The 20,394-nt window shown below is 40.7% G+C and overlaps 1 protein-coding gene across 5 annotated transcripts in view; it reads left to right on the top strand.

Annotated features, from left to right (window-relative positions):
- The window catches only part of ppfibp2b (PPFIA binding protein 2b), a 101,944-nt gene that overhangs the window by 59,664 nt on the left and 21,886 nt on the right, over positions 1-20,394 (top strand). For 4 of the 5 annotated variants that reach the window (XM_075470625.1, XM_075470626.1, XM_075470627.1 and 1 more), the window contains 3 exons: positions 6,955-7,104; positions 15,043-15,270; positions 16,203-16,295. In XM_075470625.1, coding sequence (XP_075326740.1) covers positions 6,955-7,104; positions 15,043-15,270; positions 16,203-16,295 — 471 coding nt within the window. Of the gene's footprint in view, positions 1-6,694; positions 6,853-6,954; positions 7,105-15,042; positions 15,271-16,202; positions 16,296-20,394 lie in introns of those variants that run through there. The other variant, XM_075470629.1, reaches the window with a different exon arrangement.

Raw genomic sequence — 20,394 nt, 5'->3', positions numbered from 1 at the left:
TAGTTTAAGCAGCTGATGTAACCAATAGGGGAGAATTTTAAGGAAAAACCTACGCCAAGGTAATCCGCTGACTGTCATTCCGGACATTTTTGTGGCATTGGTTGGATCCACTTGTTATGAGAATAATATGCTCTGGCCTTCGCAGTAACCTGAAATAATTGAACACCTATGGAAAATTCTTCACCAGCATGTTAGACACCATCATTCATCATCATCAAAACACCTAATGGGTGAATATATTTTTGGAAAATGATGTTCCATCCCTCAAGTTTAGTATCAAAGACTTGTTTAATCGGTGTCAATGTGATCCCCAACATGTTAAAGTCCCACTGCAGCAGTTATTAACCCACTAAGAACACTTTTTTTATGTTCTGGTTCTCCAAAATTGATCATTTTAAAGTTTTTGCCATGGAAAAAAAAACTGATAACCTTAAAATTGTTCACTTTTTGGTATAAATATGCTAATCTAGCCCCGCCCACATCTCCACCCGACATGAAATCAGTAATGCCCACTGAGCAGATACTGTTTCAGTGAATTTTTTTATTTCTTATTGTCCAGTGACAAATTTTGGGTAAACTTAAGCAACTTTAAATGAACAAAACTGCCTATATCTGCTCACAATTGGTTGTCTGTTGTTTCTAAGCTGTCTAGAATAGTAGCAGGCAGGACACTTTCTTTAACTTAACTTGGTGGTGGTTATGTCAGATGATGCTCTGCTTATTAAATCGAGATTTTTTTTACAAAAGTACTTATTAAATATCTAGATGTTTCTACTCGGATCTTAAAAGTTAGCAAAAACATGGAATGAGAAATTGGATTTTGAAGTGTGGAATTTTCTACACTGCATCTTGTTTAAATTAGGGATGCACCGATACCACATTTATTTATTTTTTTAAACCGAGTATAGGTACTTACCTTTCAGTTCTTGTGATACCGAGTACCAATATGAGTACTCATCAAGGCCATTACAGTTCTTACAATTAAGCACATTTTATTTTCTTTAGGCATATTTAACCTAAATACAACTGCATTTTAGTAGTTTAATATAAAACTACTCTTAGTGCAACATATTGTTTTAACATTTTAACTTTCACAAACACATTGCAGGGAAATTAAGCTCCTGTCGCACTGGTATCGGTTCTATCCGAACACTTTAATTTCAAAATTTCAGACACAGACTGCAATTCTCCTTAAGATTCTCAGAAACTGAAGCTATTTTTCTGCAAAGATTTATTAACTGAAAAAAAATGCCACCCCCCCCCCCCATCTGACTTCTTCTTAACGGCCAGTACAAGGTCGTGAGAATCGCGTACTATCTTCAAGTTGTTCCAGTTGTTTTTCGTGACGTCACCAATGAAGCAAACTCTTCAGTTCTGCCAGGCTGGGTAGAAAAAGATCACGACCCTGTGTGCCACAGAATCAGCCTTCTGTTTAGACTCTTCAACAGGCTCTTTGTCCTCCTTGTTGTCAACACTGAGAATTAAAAAAAAAAAAAGGCCACATCGCAGAAAATAAAAGCCCCACCACGGATCATGCGTTTCTCTTTTATAATCCAGCAGTTAAAACGGTCTCCATATAGCTAATGTGATATGAGATGTTTTGTAAAGAGTCAAAGGTGGGGTGTGGAGGTAGATAACGGTTGTTTGTGTCTGTGGTCTGGTATTCTGTTGTCTTCTTGTGAAATCTCCTCGGTCTTTATGCTCGGAGGATGACTGAAGGATTTAAAAGGTGGCGACATGTCTGCTCCTGCAGCTCCTCCTTCTGTGTGTGAAGACAAATATCACAACACTGTTAGGAGGATTATCCTGGATTAATCACATTGGGGACATGATGTGTGACATTTACAGTCATGCTTCTTATTCATTTCCTCTGTCCCTGTGAAATAAGCCTTAAAATAATACCAATAAATGAGTTATTTACGCAGGTGCCTGAGATGTTTCCAGAGGAGGAGCCAGTAAAACTTTCACTTAGAGCCTTACCCTCATTAGGGTGGCACAAAACCCTTTTTTTTTTTTTTTTTTTTTTTTAAACTGCTATCTAGAACCCCTGGTTCCAAATTAGATGAGATAAGCAGTTTCTAATGTTAAACTTTCTAGAATTAAATCACTTTTATATGCCTGCAAATCTTTTGCTCTTCAACAGATATGAAAATGTTGGCGTTTTCCTATTAATAAGGTTTTATTCTTTAGTGCTTTAGGCTCAGTTGTGGGTTGGAGCTGCAGTAGGATACTTTGGAGCGTTAAAGTATTCTTTTAAATGTTTCTTGCTTTTAGTGTCTCTAAAGCTGTTTGTGCTACATTTAGTTTCAATAAAAAGTGCTTCACAAACAAAGTATGATTGCTAAAATAGAACTTTCTAGATGCAACTCCAGTACACGAGTAGCCCTTTGAAGGACCTTTCTACCCGTGTTTAACCAAAGCAGTTACAATACTGGTGCTAGAGTCATTTCTAAGTCGATTCTAGCGAAGAACCGGTTTGGTTTTCCACAGCCAGAGAGCCACAACGGAGCCACCTCATTACATAACTTTAAACATCTCTTCAATGTTTGACCCTCCCTGCACTGAATTCTGAATTTCTGTAGAAGACCACAGTGCAAGACGGTTAATCTTCCAAAAAATGTTTGTCTCATTTTCCTGGCAAATGAGTGCCTTGACATCACACATTTCGTTTATTAACATTGTTTTAAACGCCAGCTTTTATTTGTGAACACCAGCTGGTGACTAACTAAGGTTTTTAACTGCTGACCTTATTAAAATATCTGTTAAAAATGTCAATCTATATAGCTGCAAACGCCGTTTTAAAACTCAGCTGCAGACAGGGATTCTGAATGCGACTCTATACTTTGCATGTGGCAGCTGCCTAATTTTTCTACTGTCCTCTCTTAAATTAAGCAGACCAAGTGTGACTGTGACTCCGGAATTGTAAACATGGCAATAGGCAGCATTTTAGTTGGTGGGTGTCAGTAATCCCGCCCCAGCCCTCCATGCTCTGGCCCAGCAAAGAGTTTGTCCCAGTGTAGCACCGGTGTTTGGGTGGTGGAGCCTGTGATTTGGTGCTTTAAACAGAAAGAATTGTTTTTTTTTGGCTGTGTAGAATCCAGACTTCAGTGGGTGGTGACCATAGCCACCCCTGACCACCCTTTGGTTCCGCCCCTGAAATTTTACAAATACAAATTGACGACTTTCAAATGGTTAACTTTGCTGTCCTGAAACTGTTCGACTTGACTTGTTGCACTGCATAATATTTGAGATGAGGAAAGCAGCATCCGTAGATCAAAATTTCATCACTTTCTCCATCTTTAAAGTGAGACGTCTTTGTTAGCTCTGTTGTTCTGAGACCATCTGAGGCTGCACTAATGAGCGTCAGCAGTCAGAAACCCACACAAGATGTTTTCATGTATCCCAGTTTCCAGCCAGAGAAATTCTGTTATTATGGCCCAAATCATTCAAAGAGAAGAAGTAAAAAAGAAGAACACATCTTCAGCCATGCAGCACGGCGCTTCAGGACTGCTGCTTGTCAGTTAAACAACAACTAATGTGATGTGAAATAGTCCTTAGCAAGCACACACACAGACACGCAAACATACAGTGTACAGTGAACTCATGCCAGTGGCGATCCACCCACATATGTAGTCATACCATGACTGCATGTCCCACAGTCGTCACTGAAGCTGCTCTACATGGTTTGTAGTGTTACATTAGCGTAGTGTCACACACAGCACACACTCAAACGCATACGTGGGGGAAGTTGCAGTCCTTTTCTTTCAATGTCTTCACATATTCATCAGTTTAACATCATCAATCCAAGTCATCATGTATTAATGCTCCAGCAGTTTACTTAATGACTACATTTGAACTGATTTCTGCTTTCTGTTCACAAATCCAAACTGCAAACATAAAGCAGCCATGATGCTGATACCAGGATCCTTCATTTTGAATTTGTTTCCCTGTCGGAACAGATTTTTCTTGCATTATTGGATGCGCATACAAAAATGGATGAGGAACTAATCTCAGAATTATGTATGTAACAGTACTCACTTTTATTTCCAGCTTCATGTAAGGACGATTTAATGTACACTTAATCAAATTGGGTACGTATTGGCCGAGGAAAAGGGGTCGGATTAGTTAAAAAAAACAAAAAAAAACATATTCGGTTAGAAGAGTGGACTGAGAATAAGTGAAAAAGCAGCTAATGTCCAAAGAAAAATCTTCAGAAAGTCTGGAAAATGATCGCTTATGACCATTTTAATAGAAAGAATATATAAAAAATTGAGACTTTTGCACATTAATGCATGTTTTTGCTTCTTTGACTGAATGTAATTGGAACTGGGATGAACTATTCAGATTCCTCTGAATACTGTTCAGTATTTTCCAGGTGTTCATTTTATAAATTACATTCTTTTCTCTCCCGTCTGTCACAGTTATCCCAACTCCCTTTTTTTTTTTTTTTTTTTTTTTTTTTAAAAGATCTAGAGACGCTCTAATGGAGATGACAACTTGTCACATGTTGCTTCTCCTAATTAAGGGACGGCAAATGTCGGGCAGCTGAGCGGTGAGGGCCACGGCCGCAGAGTTGTGATAAATTGCCTCTAAAGATTGCAGCTTATCCCTCTGAAAGTGACACTGGTGTTGGATTGCAAAGTGACAGTCAGCTGCTTTAACGGAGCAGATTTTGAGTGATTGTGTGTGTGGCTGCTAAGCTGAGCTGGAGTGATTATCGGGTTTTAGTTGTCTGTCTGTCTGTCCGTCCGGTCGTGGTGTTGACTAAATTTGTTACCATGTGCTGTTGCCACACAGGGAGGGTTGGCATCTGTCTGTGATCGAGGGTGGACTTGCTTGGCTTTAATGTGGACGAGAAACATTAAGACTGAATGTAAAAGTAGTTTTTAGTGTTTTTACGTGGATCTTTTCCTTTCTTTCTTTTTTTTTTTTTCCTACAGACAATTCAGATGATGTCACACGTCCTCATGAGATTAGTAATTGGGACTTTTCCAGTCAAGCAACCTGGCTGACACATTAAGGATGACTTCTGTTATTCTCAAACTTGTGCATTAGTCCAATAATTTATCATTCATATCTGAAACACTGATGAGCTTTCCATCAGCTCGGCTAAACCTCGTGCTCAGCCTTGTCTGGTTAATTCATGTCGGATACAAGTGCAGCGACTTTTGCATTTAGCTCAAAGAATCCACGTGGCCAAATATAGCCCCATGTGGTCGTCGGGCTGCAGGCTTTTATGTTTGTTTCACGTTGTGTTGCATTACATTCAGGTCACATTAAGTGTGCTCCACTGGCTGTGTTATGATGTACTGAGTCAAAAAGAAAAGTTTTTGCGCCTCTCCTTGTGTTGATATCTTGAGATCGTTGGTGCACAATTATCATTGTCACAACTACAAATGGATACACCTCCAAATCAAATCCATGTAAAGCTCAGAGATGTACGCTTCAGAAAGCTTTTTTTCTCTTTTTTTTTGGCTAAAGAGTCTGCTAAAAGCAGGAAATTAAAATTGTGTTGACATTTATTCAGTAACAAGACACTTTTATTCAAAGTGACACAAGTCGGGAGCAATATTCAGAGTTCAGAACAACAGGAAACTCTGTAAGCAGTAAGAGCTAAATCTGTTCAGAGGACGAAGAAGAACGGGTAAATAAGTACATGCTTGATGTTAGAGGATGTTAGAAGTGTTTAAAAGGAGGTTTTTCAGATGAGATCAATTTCCAATATATTCCTAAAGACAGAGGGACATCCCTCCTCTGGTATAAATAAGAACAGTTTGGAATGAGAGTACCTTCTCTGTTCTGGGTGACCGAAGGAGACCCAAAAGTTACCCAGTAATCAAACTTTAGTGACCTAAGTTTGATTCTGGCAGCCATTTGTTTCTAGTAGTAGGGTTAATTATCTCTTTAATCATTCATGCATCATACAGAAATGTCCTTAAATCACTTGTACCAATCACACGAGCAAAGTCTGTTGATGACAAACGATCATTTTTTGTTGTATTTGTTCCCATCTGTCTGGGAATGGAGAAAAGAAAGGTTAGTGATCTTGTTTCCTATTTGTCTTGAAGATCACCTCAAGAAGTGGTGTCACTCTGAAATCTTTCCAAAGAGTGAGGCAGGTGAATAATTTTAAAACAAGTGACATCGAACACAGCAGTCCAATGCTTACCTTCCCCAAGGCTGACTGGATACAGATCAAGATCAACATTTAATGACTTCTAAGCTTGGCCACGCCTACTACGACTAAATCCATTCATAACTTTATTGGTAATCCCATTAACAACGAGACAAACTGAGAAATTGGCAATCATAAAACCGCCATCATGGAAGGAAATATCTCCGTTGAAAGTTAAAGGAAGTGTTTGTTTGTTGTAGTTGAATAAATCGGAATCAATATTTACACTGAAGAGCTCCACTTGGATGGGATTTAAGTGCATGTTGGCAGGTTCGCTAGATTAGAACAACAAGATTGATGGCAGAAGTTTCAACAACTCAGGTTTCAGTCCAGAAAAGAAGAAGTAGAATTGGAAGCAGTTTGAGGATCTGAAAGCAACTGAGAGTTGGTAAAGGGCTGTGAGTCAGAACCAAACATTCTTCATGTCACGCGGGTCCATGTTCTTTATCTTTTTCTTTTTTAGACATGCTTTCTTTTTCTCTCTCCCATACCAAAGAAGCAGAGGGATGTATTAATAGAGTCTGCAGTGCGTCTGTTGTGTGTGTGAGTGTGTATATTTAGCTTCATGGGGTCTGGGTCCCCAGCCGGACTGCTCCGTTAGTGTGGGAAGAACATTGTGTTGAGTGGAGTCGCACTGGTTGCTTACTTCTCACTGCGTTGATCTCGGATATCTGCATGTATGACATTTTCTGTTTCTGTGGATTGTAAAAGCAGCTCCAGTGTTGTTTTCCCATGTATAGTATCTAATCCACTGAGTGTGTTTTTTTTTTTTTCCCCAGGAGCTGATTAGCAGAACCTCTCTGGAGACTCAGAAGCTGGATTTGATGGATGAGGTGTCCTACCTGAAACTGAAGCTGGTCAGCATGGAGGAGAATCACAGCAACGCACACCCGCAGGATCTCACAGACGCAAAGCAGAACAAAGCAGAGGTATGGAATGTCAACAAGCTGCTCGACTCATTCAAAGAGAGCAAAAACGGCTCTTTCTTTGGCGCAGGGATTAATGACATAAAGCAGTTCTTTTATTTAACATTTTCTAAGCAAAGATCCCTGCTGCATTTACCTTGAAAGACAAAAAGATTCATTACAATGTGAAAACAAATCTGCAGAATTTACACGTCTAAAAACACCAGCTCTACACCGTTAGTGTTGAACGATATATCATGTTGTCTTTACATGAGATTACTATATTTCATTTAGTTATTCTTTTCACATCTTTGCGTGGATGATGTTTTTGAGGTACTTTTTACCATTGCTGAAAGACTGTAGCTTTCCAGCTTTATAGACTGCTTGGTGAACTCAAGCTTTAAAGCCTCGTGTTCCACATCATTATCTTGGTGTTTCTGAAACTTGAGGTTACTCCCGACAGGTGGATCTGACTGGGAACCGTGGAAACTTGCAAAACTAGAAATTAGAGATTGTTAGCATTGTTTTGTGAGTACTTAATAAGCCGAAGCACAAAACACTGCAGATACACCAGTCGAATTGCTCTTTGTTTCATATTTCTCAGCTCTGATGCTTCATTGTGATTATACATTTCTCTTTTGGGTGGGTTTATCCCTGTTTATATAGTAGCACACATGCTAAAAAAAAAAGTGGCTATTGTCATGTTCGTCTTGCTTTCAAAACAACAAATGGATTATTTAGGGATGTACGGGTCTGCTTTTGGGACTTTCAGACATGCTTTATAAGGATGTATGTAATTCATCTGTCTGACTTCAGTGTTTTTACTGTCTCAGAGCCAGAAAGGAACACTAACAACATTCACCACTGTCTTCTGTGGTCTCAGTTAGCCACCACAACCAAAATAGATATTTTTTTTCCCCCGTACATGGAACAATCCCTTTTAGTATTTTTGGATAGAAGACGGAGATTGAGGAAAAAGTTTTGGACAAATGATATTCAGATGTGTGCATGCATTTAACTCTTCCTGTTCATGTTTCACAGCACCATGACATGAGTTTAGCTGCCTATCCGAGGTTAAACAGGGATGTAATGCTCTGTGGATGTGGTTGACATTTATGTGTATATTCTAGCATTTCTCAAGCCTCTTCTTAAAAGGTTACAGCTGAAAGAAAACACTTGACCTCCTGTGTGGCAGCAAACGTCTCTCCCAGGAGTGGGCTGCCAGAAACAACATTTAATGTGCAGAATGTTGTAATGTATGCAGTGAAATAATCTCCTGCCGGTGGGTTTCACCTGTTGGCTGGTGGCAGGTGGTCTCACTACGGAGGGGTGGGATTGGTGGAATGTGTGTTTGATGTTAACCGGGGTCTGTCCACATGTCTGTTATCAGCTGCTCACGGTGGAGGCGACAACTAATTAGCACACAAAAAAACATCATAATGAAAAAACGAATGATTACACGAAGGCTTTGGATACTCCCCCTAACAAAGAACTGTATAATATGTAAAGTTAAAACCGCTTCTTTTTGTTTTTATACTCCATCATAAAGCAGCTTAATAGGTTTGTTATGTTAGGAGCATTGGGAATGACGGTGTAATCAGTGTAATCAGTGTCTAACTGACCAGCTTTTCATGCTTTAGGTCCTTCTTGTATTTAGTGGAATAACAAGTTTTAAAGTATAGTGTTATTACAAGATACATTTTGATCAAATTTGTAGATGATAATGCACAAGATACAGTATCTATAATATTCCAGTTTGCTGCCATTTTATTTACAAAAATACATTGTTTTCCTGGTCAAGTGGGATAAAAACCATTGGAGCAACGGGGATGCTGCGTATAGGTTTGTGTGTCTTTAGTCCTCTGAAGCACCTTCCACTCATGCACTGCTTTCCATTACTCTGATGTTAACTGAACAGGTCTATGACCTGTGTGAGTTACCCCCTGCAGCTTTTCTGTGACACTGATGGTAATCTGAATAATTTATCTTTTTCAACACAGCTCAAGTCTGAACTGCTGCGGTCACAATACGCGACAGAACTGCAGTTCAGTGGAATCTCGCAGTCTTCCCGTTCAAACCTTCCCCCTCCGTAGTCTTACCTAAAATCAGCAGAACTTTCACACAATCTGAGCCAAATGAACCAGAGAAAACAGTTGAAAGCTTCTTCTTTTATATCAGTCAGTATGGCTGCAGATGTACGGTTGAGCTGAGCTACGCATAGTGTTAGAATTAGTTGTTTGGACCACTTGTCCCAGTGAACATGCGTGGGAGTTATTAACTGAAGTATGTCCGACGTTGCGACACTGAATGTGTGTGTGTGTGTGTGTGTGTGTGTGTGTGTGGGTGGGGGGGGGGCATTCAAGACATTCTACTGCTTCCAACTGCCTCTGCGCGACTTCAGCATACATGTAAGCATAGCTGAATTCTCTGCAGAGACATTGTCTTTAAGTTGCCTGAATAGTCATTTTTCTGGTGAGGCTGCGGTTATGAAAGCAGGATTTTATTAGAGCAGAGCAACGGTGTGGAAATCTGTTAACCAACCACAGGTTGCAGATGGTCTGAATGGGCTGACTTTCAGTCACAATTACAGCTGACATGTTTAGCTAAGAGCAGCTTTATTGGGAATTCAGCTGTATTAAAGCTGCGGTCGGCAACTTTTTTTTAGTCATATTAGCTTGAACTGTCATGGGATTCTGGAAGTAGAATATTAAATACGCTGTTTAGGAAAAATAACGAAATCTGTAGCTCCCTCTGAAGCCTGTAATCATGCTTGCAAAAACCGAGCGCTCCCGGCTGTTTTTAACCAATCAAGTTAGGGTGGAGGAATCCTACCTGTCAATCACAGCTTGTGCACACGCTGCTGAGCGTGAGTCTGCCCCAGCTTGTGTGCGCTCACACTGGTGTGAACTCACGTGCACAACCTCGTCCACAGAGGGGGAGGGGTTTGGGGGGCGATTCGGAGCTTGTTAGAGGTTGGGGGAGGGACCTGAAAGTTGTATCAGTTCGAATTTTCCGACTTTAGACTCGCAATTTTGAAAACTTGCCTACTGCAGCTTTAATATTTACAGTTTTACAAAATGATGCAAAAACAGGCAACGCATCAAGACCCATTTAAGTTATTCGATCCACAGCCGCATTATCTGGGTGTGTTACTCTGATTTTGTACGATTTCTGTCAGACTAACATGTTAATATACATTTTAAAAGTGCAGTTCTGCTCAAACTAACTGAATAATTTGTTGTATTTGTCGTGTAAACGTGTTGACTGCCATCGTTTGCCATTAATGGCAGCTATCATTGCACTGATATGATTTTTTTTATGATTAAACATAAAGACATGTCTTTGAAAAGCATCAGTGACAGTATGAGGAAGATGTGCTCAGATGAAATAAAGTTGATAACAGCTATTATGTAGTACAACACTGACTGTTTAGCATGCTTAAACATGTATATTTTCACCAATTTCACAATGTTTTAAATAACCACTGCATGCTGACGTCAGAAACTGGGACTAATACAGCAACGTGGATTTTTCCATCTTTCTACGAACCTTACAGTAGAAGTGACCGATTACTGTGTGACTAAATGTTACATATCTCATGTGAAAGGGGCTGTAATGTTAGTATAAACTACAGTCAATTTAATGAAGAGAAAGAACAAGCTTAGGCTGTCAGATCGTGAGTAAGGAGATCATTTTAATACCTTCAAAGTTACTTCAGCAAGAGCAAAAGCGATGAAAGAGCGAGCGTGTATTTTAAGGGGTTCGGAGTGTTTATCGTCTGGTTCTTTGGGCCAAGCATAACAGAAGGAATAACGGTTTTTGTTTTTTAAGAGAGAGTGTTGAAACCAAAACTGCAGCCTGTTGTTACAGTTGTCGTCTTTCAGGTTTGGTTTTCCCACTAAACCAGTCAACAAATCCCAGACACGCAGGGCTTTCCCACAGCTCTTTGCCAGCATTAAGTGAAATGATACAGTAACATTCAAACTTTAATCAGGTGATGAAGGATCTGTCCAACTGTCCTGAACCATCTGTCACCCAGATAATAAACAGAGATGGTGAAAACATGCCCCCCCCCCCCTGTATCCTAATCCACTGGCAGAGGTAACAATGAAATGTGTTGCAGCTCTGAAACGAGCCAGAACACATCAAACGGTCTCCAGACGGTTTCAACATCACCCTGCAGACGGCCCGCCACACTGGCAGCTGACGCCAAACTGCAAAGTCCACACTACATCAAATATCCTCCTTAAAAAGTGTTCTCTGCATCCTACGTATTCGCCAGCTGATGCATTTGCTACATGAGCACAGTACATTCTGCTGAAACTGTGCTGTATTTGACCTTTTATAGAGTTGAGTTCAGTTACAAAGTCGCATTCTTATGTGTAAAAACCAACATTTCGGTCCATATTGTCTGAAATTTTGTGGGCTTGTGTGTGTTTTCTGCCTCTCAGATTGCACCCACACAGTGTTTCATGTTAGTTTTAAAGGGCTTTAAGAATTTTACCAGGTGATACTCCCAGAAAGAATGGATGATCATAAACTTCAGTACTGTATTTCCCTTCAGACTGGAGGCACAGCAGCTGTCTTCCAACCTGTTAAGATGATCATATAGAGAGTGAAAGGCTTTGTGCAGCGTCTTTCTAAATCAGTGACGGTAGAAGCAGGCAGACTAAGATCTTGTGTTTCTAACTGACAGAATACACAAATAATGACGCTTACGCAAATCTGCTCTAGCCAAGTCTCGATGAGCAGTCTTTGCTTGTCTTCACTAGTTCCTCTGTGTGCACTTTGTTCATTGTGACACCCAGCTGCTCCCCGCTGGCACGGCGGACACCGAAGCTGCTCTCGAGATGAGATTTGTGTGTGTGCGTTTGTGTGTAAAGCCATCACAAGGAACACCGGCCCGAACAAACACCATAGAGCATTTTTGACACACAGGGGCCCATACTGTGCGCACACGTGGATAGATTGTGATAAGCATCAGCGGACAGCGAGGAGGAGGCAGGGAACGAATAAAAAGGAGGATGGAAAAGGAAGAAAGGGGTAACGTGAAAGAAGGTTGGGACGGATCAAAAATGACCCGATGTGTCGAGACACAAAGTGGATTCACAAATGCAAATCCTGCGGGATGAAACCGTCGGCGACGTCTGACGCTCTGAGCTGGTGGCGGTAAAAAGGTGTCTGACCTGATGGAGGATCGCCTGCTAATGAAATTGGCCATCCTTGTTGTTTTCCCCCTAAATTCTTTTAAAATGAACTCTGTGAGAAAAATGTCATCAAGATGGCCTAAAACTCACTCACCCATCAAAGGAGAATTTACTACTGAGCTACACAGGTGGTCCATTTATCAGATTTCAGACCCAAGGCCACCTGAGTCGTTATTTGTTGAGGTAATAAGTAGCAGGACTTTTCTTGGACTGACCCTCCCACCTCCCATATAACAACATAATTCCCCCTGTGGTGTTCAGCAGAAATGTTTTCATCTGCAGGTCGTACGTAAGGAGATGTTTTCACTGATCCTCTTAACTCAAATCCAACAGGTCCGACTAAGCTGTGGTGTTTGGCTCTTGTCGGGTTAAGATTGGAGCTGACTTTGGTCTACGTTGTTGTAAGAAGAGTGGTATACACACCACTCTGTGTGTGTCTGTGTGTGTGTGTGTGTGGTTAGTAACAGCTGTGAGGCTCCGGTTGGCTGGCAGGAGGAATGACAAACATCCATTCTGAGCATTCCTGGGGGCCAAACACTTTCACCTCAGGAAACCACACACACACAAACTCGCACCTTAAAATGCTAAAATAGCTTTTCAGGAACAGGGTTTCAGTTTGATTCTTTTAATTAAGTTTGACTTTACATGATGATTTTTTTTTTTTTAAATAAATCACTTATATTCTCTCTTCTGTACCTGAATGTCTAAATTCAGGGTGATGATTTGTGTCGGGACCAGAATTGGCTGGAATTCGCATTTACTTTTAAAATGGTTTAAAAGTGCGTACGCCATCCGTTTGCAACTCTTCGGAGCCTCGTAGCAGCTGTTAGCAGCTGTTAGCAGCCAGCAGCCGTTTAGTGACAAAACAAACCTCCTCTGCTAAAATTTTGAAGGCTTCCTCTGAATGAAAGTTTTCTTTGTCGACAAGCAGTCAATATTCATGGAAATTAGTCGACTCCTTGTTGATGATATGATATATTCAGGGTTTTCCGCACAGTGTTGGCTCCTCTTTCTGGATCAATACGACCATCCAGGGGGCGAAGGAATTCTCCTCGGATTACACCGTCACTACATTCAGCAACTTTTAGCATGCTTTTGTCCAAAAAAACCCAAAAACCCACCACTGTGTCAAATGTTTTAGAAAAGCCTGAATCCTTTCCTTGTAAGAGGGCTACTTCTATCGGTTCATATCGGTTCTGATCATCAAACAGAGCCGCTTCTAAATTCAGAGGCAGCTGATTTGAGCAAGTAAAGCTCGACCGCAGAATGTTCTGTGTGCGGCAGAATGAACAAGACCGTGAAAGGGAGAAAAATTAAGGCTTTCTATCATTTTAATGTCAAAACTATCAATTAAATAGAAATATAGGCAGAAAGTACCAATTTGTTCCAACTCCCAATGAAAACAAAGATTTTTCTAGTTGGCCAAAGTTTAGTCCATCATTAAGAGGCCTTTAAACGATGCAGATGCATTTACAAGATCACAGGTTGACTATTCTGTTATCTCAAGACAATATCGCTTGTTTTCACGTTTTTATATCTCGAGGAATCTGCCTTTTGTTCTCCTGAGATCCCAACTTAAAGTAACCCGTTCACAGAGTTGGCTAATATACGTTTTCACCGGAGCAGCCGGCTAATGAGAGCAGACTGGACTTATTGAGAGTGAAGCAGTAAAGAAGAAGATAAAACAGAGCCTTTTATTCACTCTGGGAGAATATAGTGATGCTCCAGCAATTGGTATGAAGACTACATTTTAAATCCAAGATTAAATTTTCAATATTCAAGAGGCTTTTATTAACTTTCCAGAACACGAGGTGCATGAAAGGTCCCAGTGAGCAGCAGTGAAATAATGTTTTATTTTAGTCTGTTTTTGAAAAATCAAGAAAAATATTGTATATACAATGTAATGAAACGGCTGAGCTGAGTGAATATATGTAAAAGAGGTGCAAGTAGTTCAATATCTGGTCAGAGATTGATTATACGAGTTCAAATATTCAGAATTACTGCACATAAAAGTTCTGTTGCAAATGAAAGGAGCACAAGAAAAGGTGGAGGCATCTGGCTATAAATACGACAGTTGTTGGACGTAAAAGAGTCTTTAACATGTGGCAGAAGATGCCTTTAAAACAGCTTGATATGGACACTCGTTCAAAGTGCAGTTGGTCCAAAACATCCAGCCCATCTGTAACCCTCCTGGTCGGATGTTTTTGTGTCCTGGATGCCGTCTCCACTGACCCCCGAATAATCTGAAACCGAATGTGTCCCTGCTGTCCCGTCAGCTGTCACATGGCACCAGCGGATGAAAGGGCTAGAAAGACTCGCTTTGTCTTGATTTGGACACTTGAACACATAACTGTGTGTCCCGTTATTCCAGCACTGTGACACACAAGTCTCAATTTATACCACAAAATGTAAATATTGGGTTACCACAACAGGTATGAACGTAAAAAAGTTACTTTGGGTTCCTCAGTGGTGTGAAATGGGTTGTTCAGTCCTCTCATCACCATCCACCATCCATCATCCTCAAATTCAGTGATTCCTTTTCTCTTCCAATTTTCTTTAATTTGTGTGGTGTTGTTTTTTTTTTAATTTAGCCAAGATGATCACGATATGAGAACATCCATTGCCCTGTACTGACTTGATTAACAAATAGGTCCATGACTGATTCTCTTCTCCTCTTCTCAAACATTTATTTTATCTTTTCTTCTCCTCATCTCACGTCTTCTGCCACCTGTCATTTGTCTTCCATTCCTCCCAGTGTGTGGTAAATTTCATCAGTGAGCTCCAGGAGCAGATGTGCAGGTTTCAGGAGGAGATCAGCACTCGCATCCAGGAGAAACGGGCCCTCGAGGAGAAGGAGGCCCAGCGGGGGGAGCCCGGAGGGCGCCCGGCTCAGGGCTGCAGTCCTCCTGTGGGGTTCGCTGCCTCAGACCTGAGCCTGTCTGGCCCCAATTCCTGGAAACACAAGGGAGGACAGACTGTGCACGTAGGGAGACTTGATGGATGAACTCGTCTTACCCTCCTTCCCCATCATTCCTTCTCTTCTTCTCCTCTCCCCTTTTAACCAGTCCACACACCACCCGGTATTTGGAATTTTCCACAGAATCAAACTAACAACCTCTCTTGTAGTGTGTGTGCAGAGTTCCTCTGTGTGTACTGCAGGATTTTGGGGTCACGGTCTGCTCTGGTTCTTGCAGAAATGAAGATTTTTGATTGATTTTCTTTTTTTTTTTTCAAAATGCTTCCACACATTTGAGGAGTTTACTCACTTATAAGAGCCTCAAGCAGTACGATATTTGTCTCTGTTTGAGCATCAATGCTGAGAAATCTTTCTCAAGTATTTGAAACATTTGGAACATATTCCAACCTGATTTGGGTTTGTCCTTTCAAATTATTTCTTTTTTTGGGGGGATCAGCATTGTGTTTTTTGTGTTTTTATTGGACTTGATGTGGTTTGTTTGCATGACAGGTGTTCCTCCATTTACTAACAAAGTTTGTCTGCTTCCTCCTACTCCGATCAGGTGGATGGGTCATGTAACAATAAGTAATCGTTTACACTGTTTCCCTCAGACAGCGATAATGCTTTGCTGGCAGATTTGCAACCTGGACACCTTCCAGCTGTGTTCTGGGTTCATCCTTTTCCTGGCTCTTGATAACTGCACGCTGTGGTGTCTGTTTCAGAAGGATCATGTTTCCTATATTAACCACTGTACTGTCCAGCCCCAGAGACCTTTATAACTGCGCTGAATATCAACCTGATGTTTGAATACCCTCCCATTCATATTTTAGCATGCTTACAGTCCCGTGCTGTAGACAAACCTCCAGTTGATTCTGATATTTTGAGACGGCGAACTCATTTTCAGTGATAAATCTAACATTTAAACAACTAAAAGTTGCTGCATTTTGGTTTGTTTGCAGGATTTGGTACAAGAAGTTAAGCAGCTAAGGGGCAAAGTGGAGGAGTTGGAGGGAGAGAAGAGCCAATATGAGAGGAAACTCAGAGCCACCAAGGTATGCAGAGCAACTCTGATCCGTTTACACATCTACACATGTCATGTGTTGTGTTCTGTGAGGAAATGTAGAAAAAGGAAGACATTTTCTCTTTGTAGTCGCAGAACTCAGCGGTATGGATGGAAACGTGGCTGCATGCTAATGTCCAACGTGCATTGCTTTAGAAGAAAAACAGCTGCAGGGCTTGTGTGGTCTCATTAGACCAGATTTCTCTCAGAGCTTACATATTAATGTAGGCTAATGTGGCCAATCTGAAAAAGAAACCCTGGAATGATGTAACTAATGAAAAATATGAAAAATGAAAGGGACTGCAAACTGTAAAGTTTCTTCATGAACATTACAGGTTTTCACCGTAAAAACACGGCATGTTAAAGAATGTTTCCCACAAACCGAACAGAAATGTTACAACAGAACATGTAACGGAGTGTTTACGTACTGTTAAAGAAACGCAGTTGGAGGAAATATCTCCAGTCTGCACGGTTTTCAGAAAATAAGTTGATACCTTGATGGTTTCTACTAAAAGCAAACAAATAGTGCCACTTTTAAGGGTATTTTTTATGCGATGGAAAAATAAGAAAGTCAGATTATATTTCTGTATCTAGTTGTTTGCTCATGCTTTAAATCTTAATATCAAACAAAGCTTAATGGGCCGCTAACGATGACGTAGTCCAAATGAACGTGGGTATTTTTTACACCCCCATTCACTCCACAGCATCATTTAAAAAAATCTCCATCCATATAAAAATGCAAAGCACAATCAGAGCAACTAAAAAAAACAACAACACAATTCCCTGTATTATGGACATAATTACCCAAATCAACTGTCTTGATATTGGAAAAGCTATCGCGGTTATGCATCATCTCCCCTCACCTGCTAAATAGTTCACTTATGGAGAGCAACTTTAACTTATTGCAGTTGTGTTCCTCTCGGCTCTTTCAAATGTTCGCGGTTATATTTTTACTTCAGTACATAAGTAGCGAGATGTTTCTGGTTATATCCGTGTTCCCGTAACTCAATGAAAAGACTGCGTTTCTAAATTAGAATGCGTATGTATTCTCTCCATTACGGTATTACATTAACGCACACTTCTCTGTTCCTGCAGTAAAGAGTAGTGCAAGGTCTCGAAAATAAAATGGAATAAATCACTAAAATGGTCCAAAAAAAAAAAAAAAATAAAGTTTCTAAACGTTGCAACAGCAACAAAAAGGCTCAGGTTTCAGGAACCAAAGTACCCTCCTCTCAGGATATGATTATGTTTAAGTTGTCTGAGCATTCAGAGGCCCAACGAAAGGGATAAAACATATTGTAAATGTGCTGCCAAATATACGTGGGTGGCCATTAATATAAGTGGGAAACCCGACCAAATACTGAGCGTTGTCATCCACACACAGCTCTGTCAGTTTATTTAACAACTCGTTGTCCAACTGTGTCTTGTCCATATTTGGCTCCGCTGGCAGTGGGTTCAGTGGAAGTGTAGGCTCATATAACACTGATCTCTTCTTCAGTATAGTGGCACAGTGACTTTACACTGAAGTGCAGACAATGTAAAAAGTGATGTTAACAAGGTTTGCTTTAGCACTCCATTGGTCACATCTTCTGTTGCCAATCTGACATCACAAGCTAAAGGTTAGTTTTCAGTGACCAAAAAGTGTTATTTTAACCCTTTTGCTTTCAAAAATATCCACGTGCATGTGGCCGTTAGCTAATTTACTTCATGTTTACTCTACAGAACTGATGGAAATATTCATTTTCTCATGCAAGTCTGTGCAAGTAACCAGTTAACGAGCGGCTTTCTGCGGGGGCGTGAGCTCTAACACGTCACAAATCAGTTTCTGTGTTCCTTATGTCATACATTTAGACTTAGGAGTGTGACAAAAACCAATGAAAGTGCAGGAGTGTAAAAGTAGAGTTTATTTTATGTGACAAAACCATTTTTAATCAAAAACGGTTGTATGAACAACTGAGGTGAGGTGAGAAAATTAAAAGGGCAGTTAAGGCAATTACCAACCTGCTCTGACCTGCAGTGGGCACACAAATGTCACGTTTTCTTAGCAGAAGGTGATAAAGTGGTTAATTAGAGAAACATTTGGGCAGTTACTGTTATTGTCATTTAATTTCTCTGCTTCTTACTGATTTAACCTAAAATGGCAGATTGTAAAGACTTGTTTTCCTTTTTATCTCTGTTAAGACGATGCTTTTAATAATGTTTATTGAATTAACCATCTCTAAATGACTTGAAGCGGTACGTTTGATTTTTGAAACTCTCCTAACACAGTGTTTTACGTTGGTTAATTCGAAGGAAGTCGAACTGCTGTTGCTTCTCTGTGTTTACAACGCTTCCTTCCTCCTCTCTCCCCCTCTTCTTCTATTAACCCTTCTCTGCCGCTTACTCTCCACTTTTTTTTCCGCTCTTCTTCTTCTTCTTTTCTCTCCACATCTCTGACTCTCATCATTACCCTCTTCCTGTCTGCCTCTCTCCAGCTCTCTATCTCTTACTCTCTCCATGTGTGTTACCAGTCGCTCATGACCCAGCTGTCCAGCCTCAAGCTGACTGTGGAGCACACACAGCTGGAGAAGCAGCACTGGGAGGAGCGCTGGCGGAGCGCACAGGTGCCTCCTCTTCCTCCTGCTCTTTCCCTCTTGTCGCTGCCTTGTGTTTGGTGTCTTTCCTCTGATTAGTACGCTTCCTTTCCAACTCTATCTCAACGCGGCTCTCCACGTCTTCTGTCAAATGATCTTATTTTAAGCATGCAGCGTTTCCTTTTTTCTGAGTCTGTTTTGCTTTTCGATGATCGTGTCATGTGCACATCATTAAAGGGATAATCCGGAGTAAAATGCACTTTAGATCAATTTACGGGATGTTGGGAGTACATACGTTGAGTTGACATCAAAATCATGTCATTCGGATGTGTTTTGAGAATTTCGATTTGACCGTTTTTAGCCAAAAGTCGTTAGCCTGGAGGTGACGGGGGCATCGAGTATCGCCGCTACAAAACGCTATTTTTATACCTCTTCTACAGCTCCAAACAACATAACACTTACGTGGTAGTGAGTAGAGGGTCCCTAAAGCCAAACCGAAGTGTCCCGAGGTCTTTATGTGGTCGGATAGAGAGTCCAGAATGAATTTAATCAAGCCAGTACCTGCTCTCAATCAGAGCCTCTTCCGTCAACATGAGGCTATCTCACGCGAGACATCACGTCACGTGACATTTCAAAATTCCAACCTGTTAGTAAGCTAGGCTTTGCTGTTGCATACAACTTCATTTCACTTTCGAAAGAAATACTGGACTATGTTTGTAAAAAAAACGGCAATGAAATTGTGACTTTCCAGAGCGAGTTACTCCACACTCAGCAATCAACTACGGACTCACGTGACGTGATGTCTCGCGTGAGATAGCCTCATGTTGACGGAAGAGCTCTGATTGAGCAGCAGAGAAGAGCAGGTAGTGGTAGTTGATTAAATTCATTCTGGACTCTATATCCGACCACATGAAGACCTCGGGACACTTCGGTTTGGCTTTAGGGACCCTCTACTCACTACCACGTAAGTGTTATGTTGTTTGAAGCTGTAGAAGAGGTATAAAAATAGCGTTTTGTAGCGGTGACATGATATGCCCCCTTCACCTCCAGGCTAACGACTTTTGGCTAAAAACGGTCAAATCGAAATTCTCAAAACACATCCGAATGACATGATTTTGATGTCAACTCAACGTATGTACTCCCAACATCCCGTAAATTGATCTAAAGTGCATTTTACTCCGGATTATCCCTTTAAGGTTTGTTTGACCATGCTTTGGTGTTCAGAAGCAGACACAAGCAGAATCCATTCTCCTGCTTCTTTCATTCTTCCAGCTTGTCCCATTTTCTGTGATTAGAATGGATAGTGTGACTAAATGACCGTGCATGCTTCAGCTTTTTGTGAGATCTTGCTGTTTTTCTGTCCTTTTTGTAATTCATTATTTAAGCTCAGTAATATTTGTTACCTTTAGCGCACCAAGATGACGTAAAAACATTTATGTCAGTGATATAAATAAACCCTGCGGGGGCTTTCTTTGAATCATTCTGTGACTTTGTCACCTCTATTGTAGACTTAAAGGC

Source organism: Odontesthes bonariensis, chromosome 7 (assembly GCF_027942865.1).
Source record: "Odontesthes bonariensis isolate fOdoBon6 chromosome 7, fOdoBon6.hap1, whole genome shotgun sequence".
NCBI classification, from domain to species: Eukaryota; Metazoa; Chordata; class Actinopteri; order Atheriniformes; family Atherinopsidae; genus Odontesthes; species Odontesthes bonariensis.
This window is presented reverse-complemented; position numbering and strand designations above follow the sequence as displayed.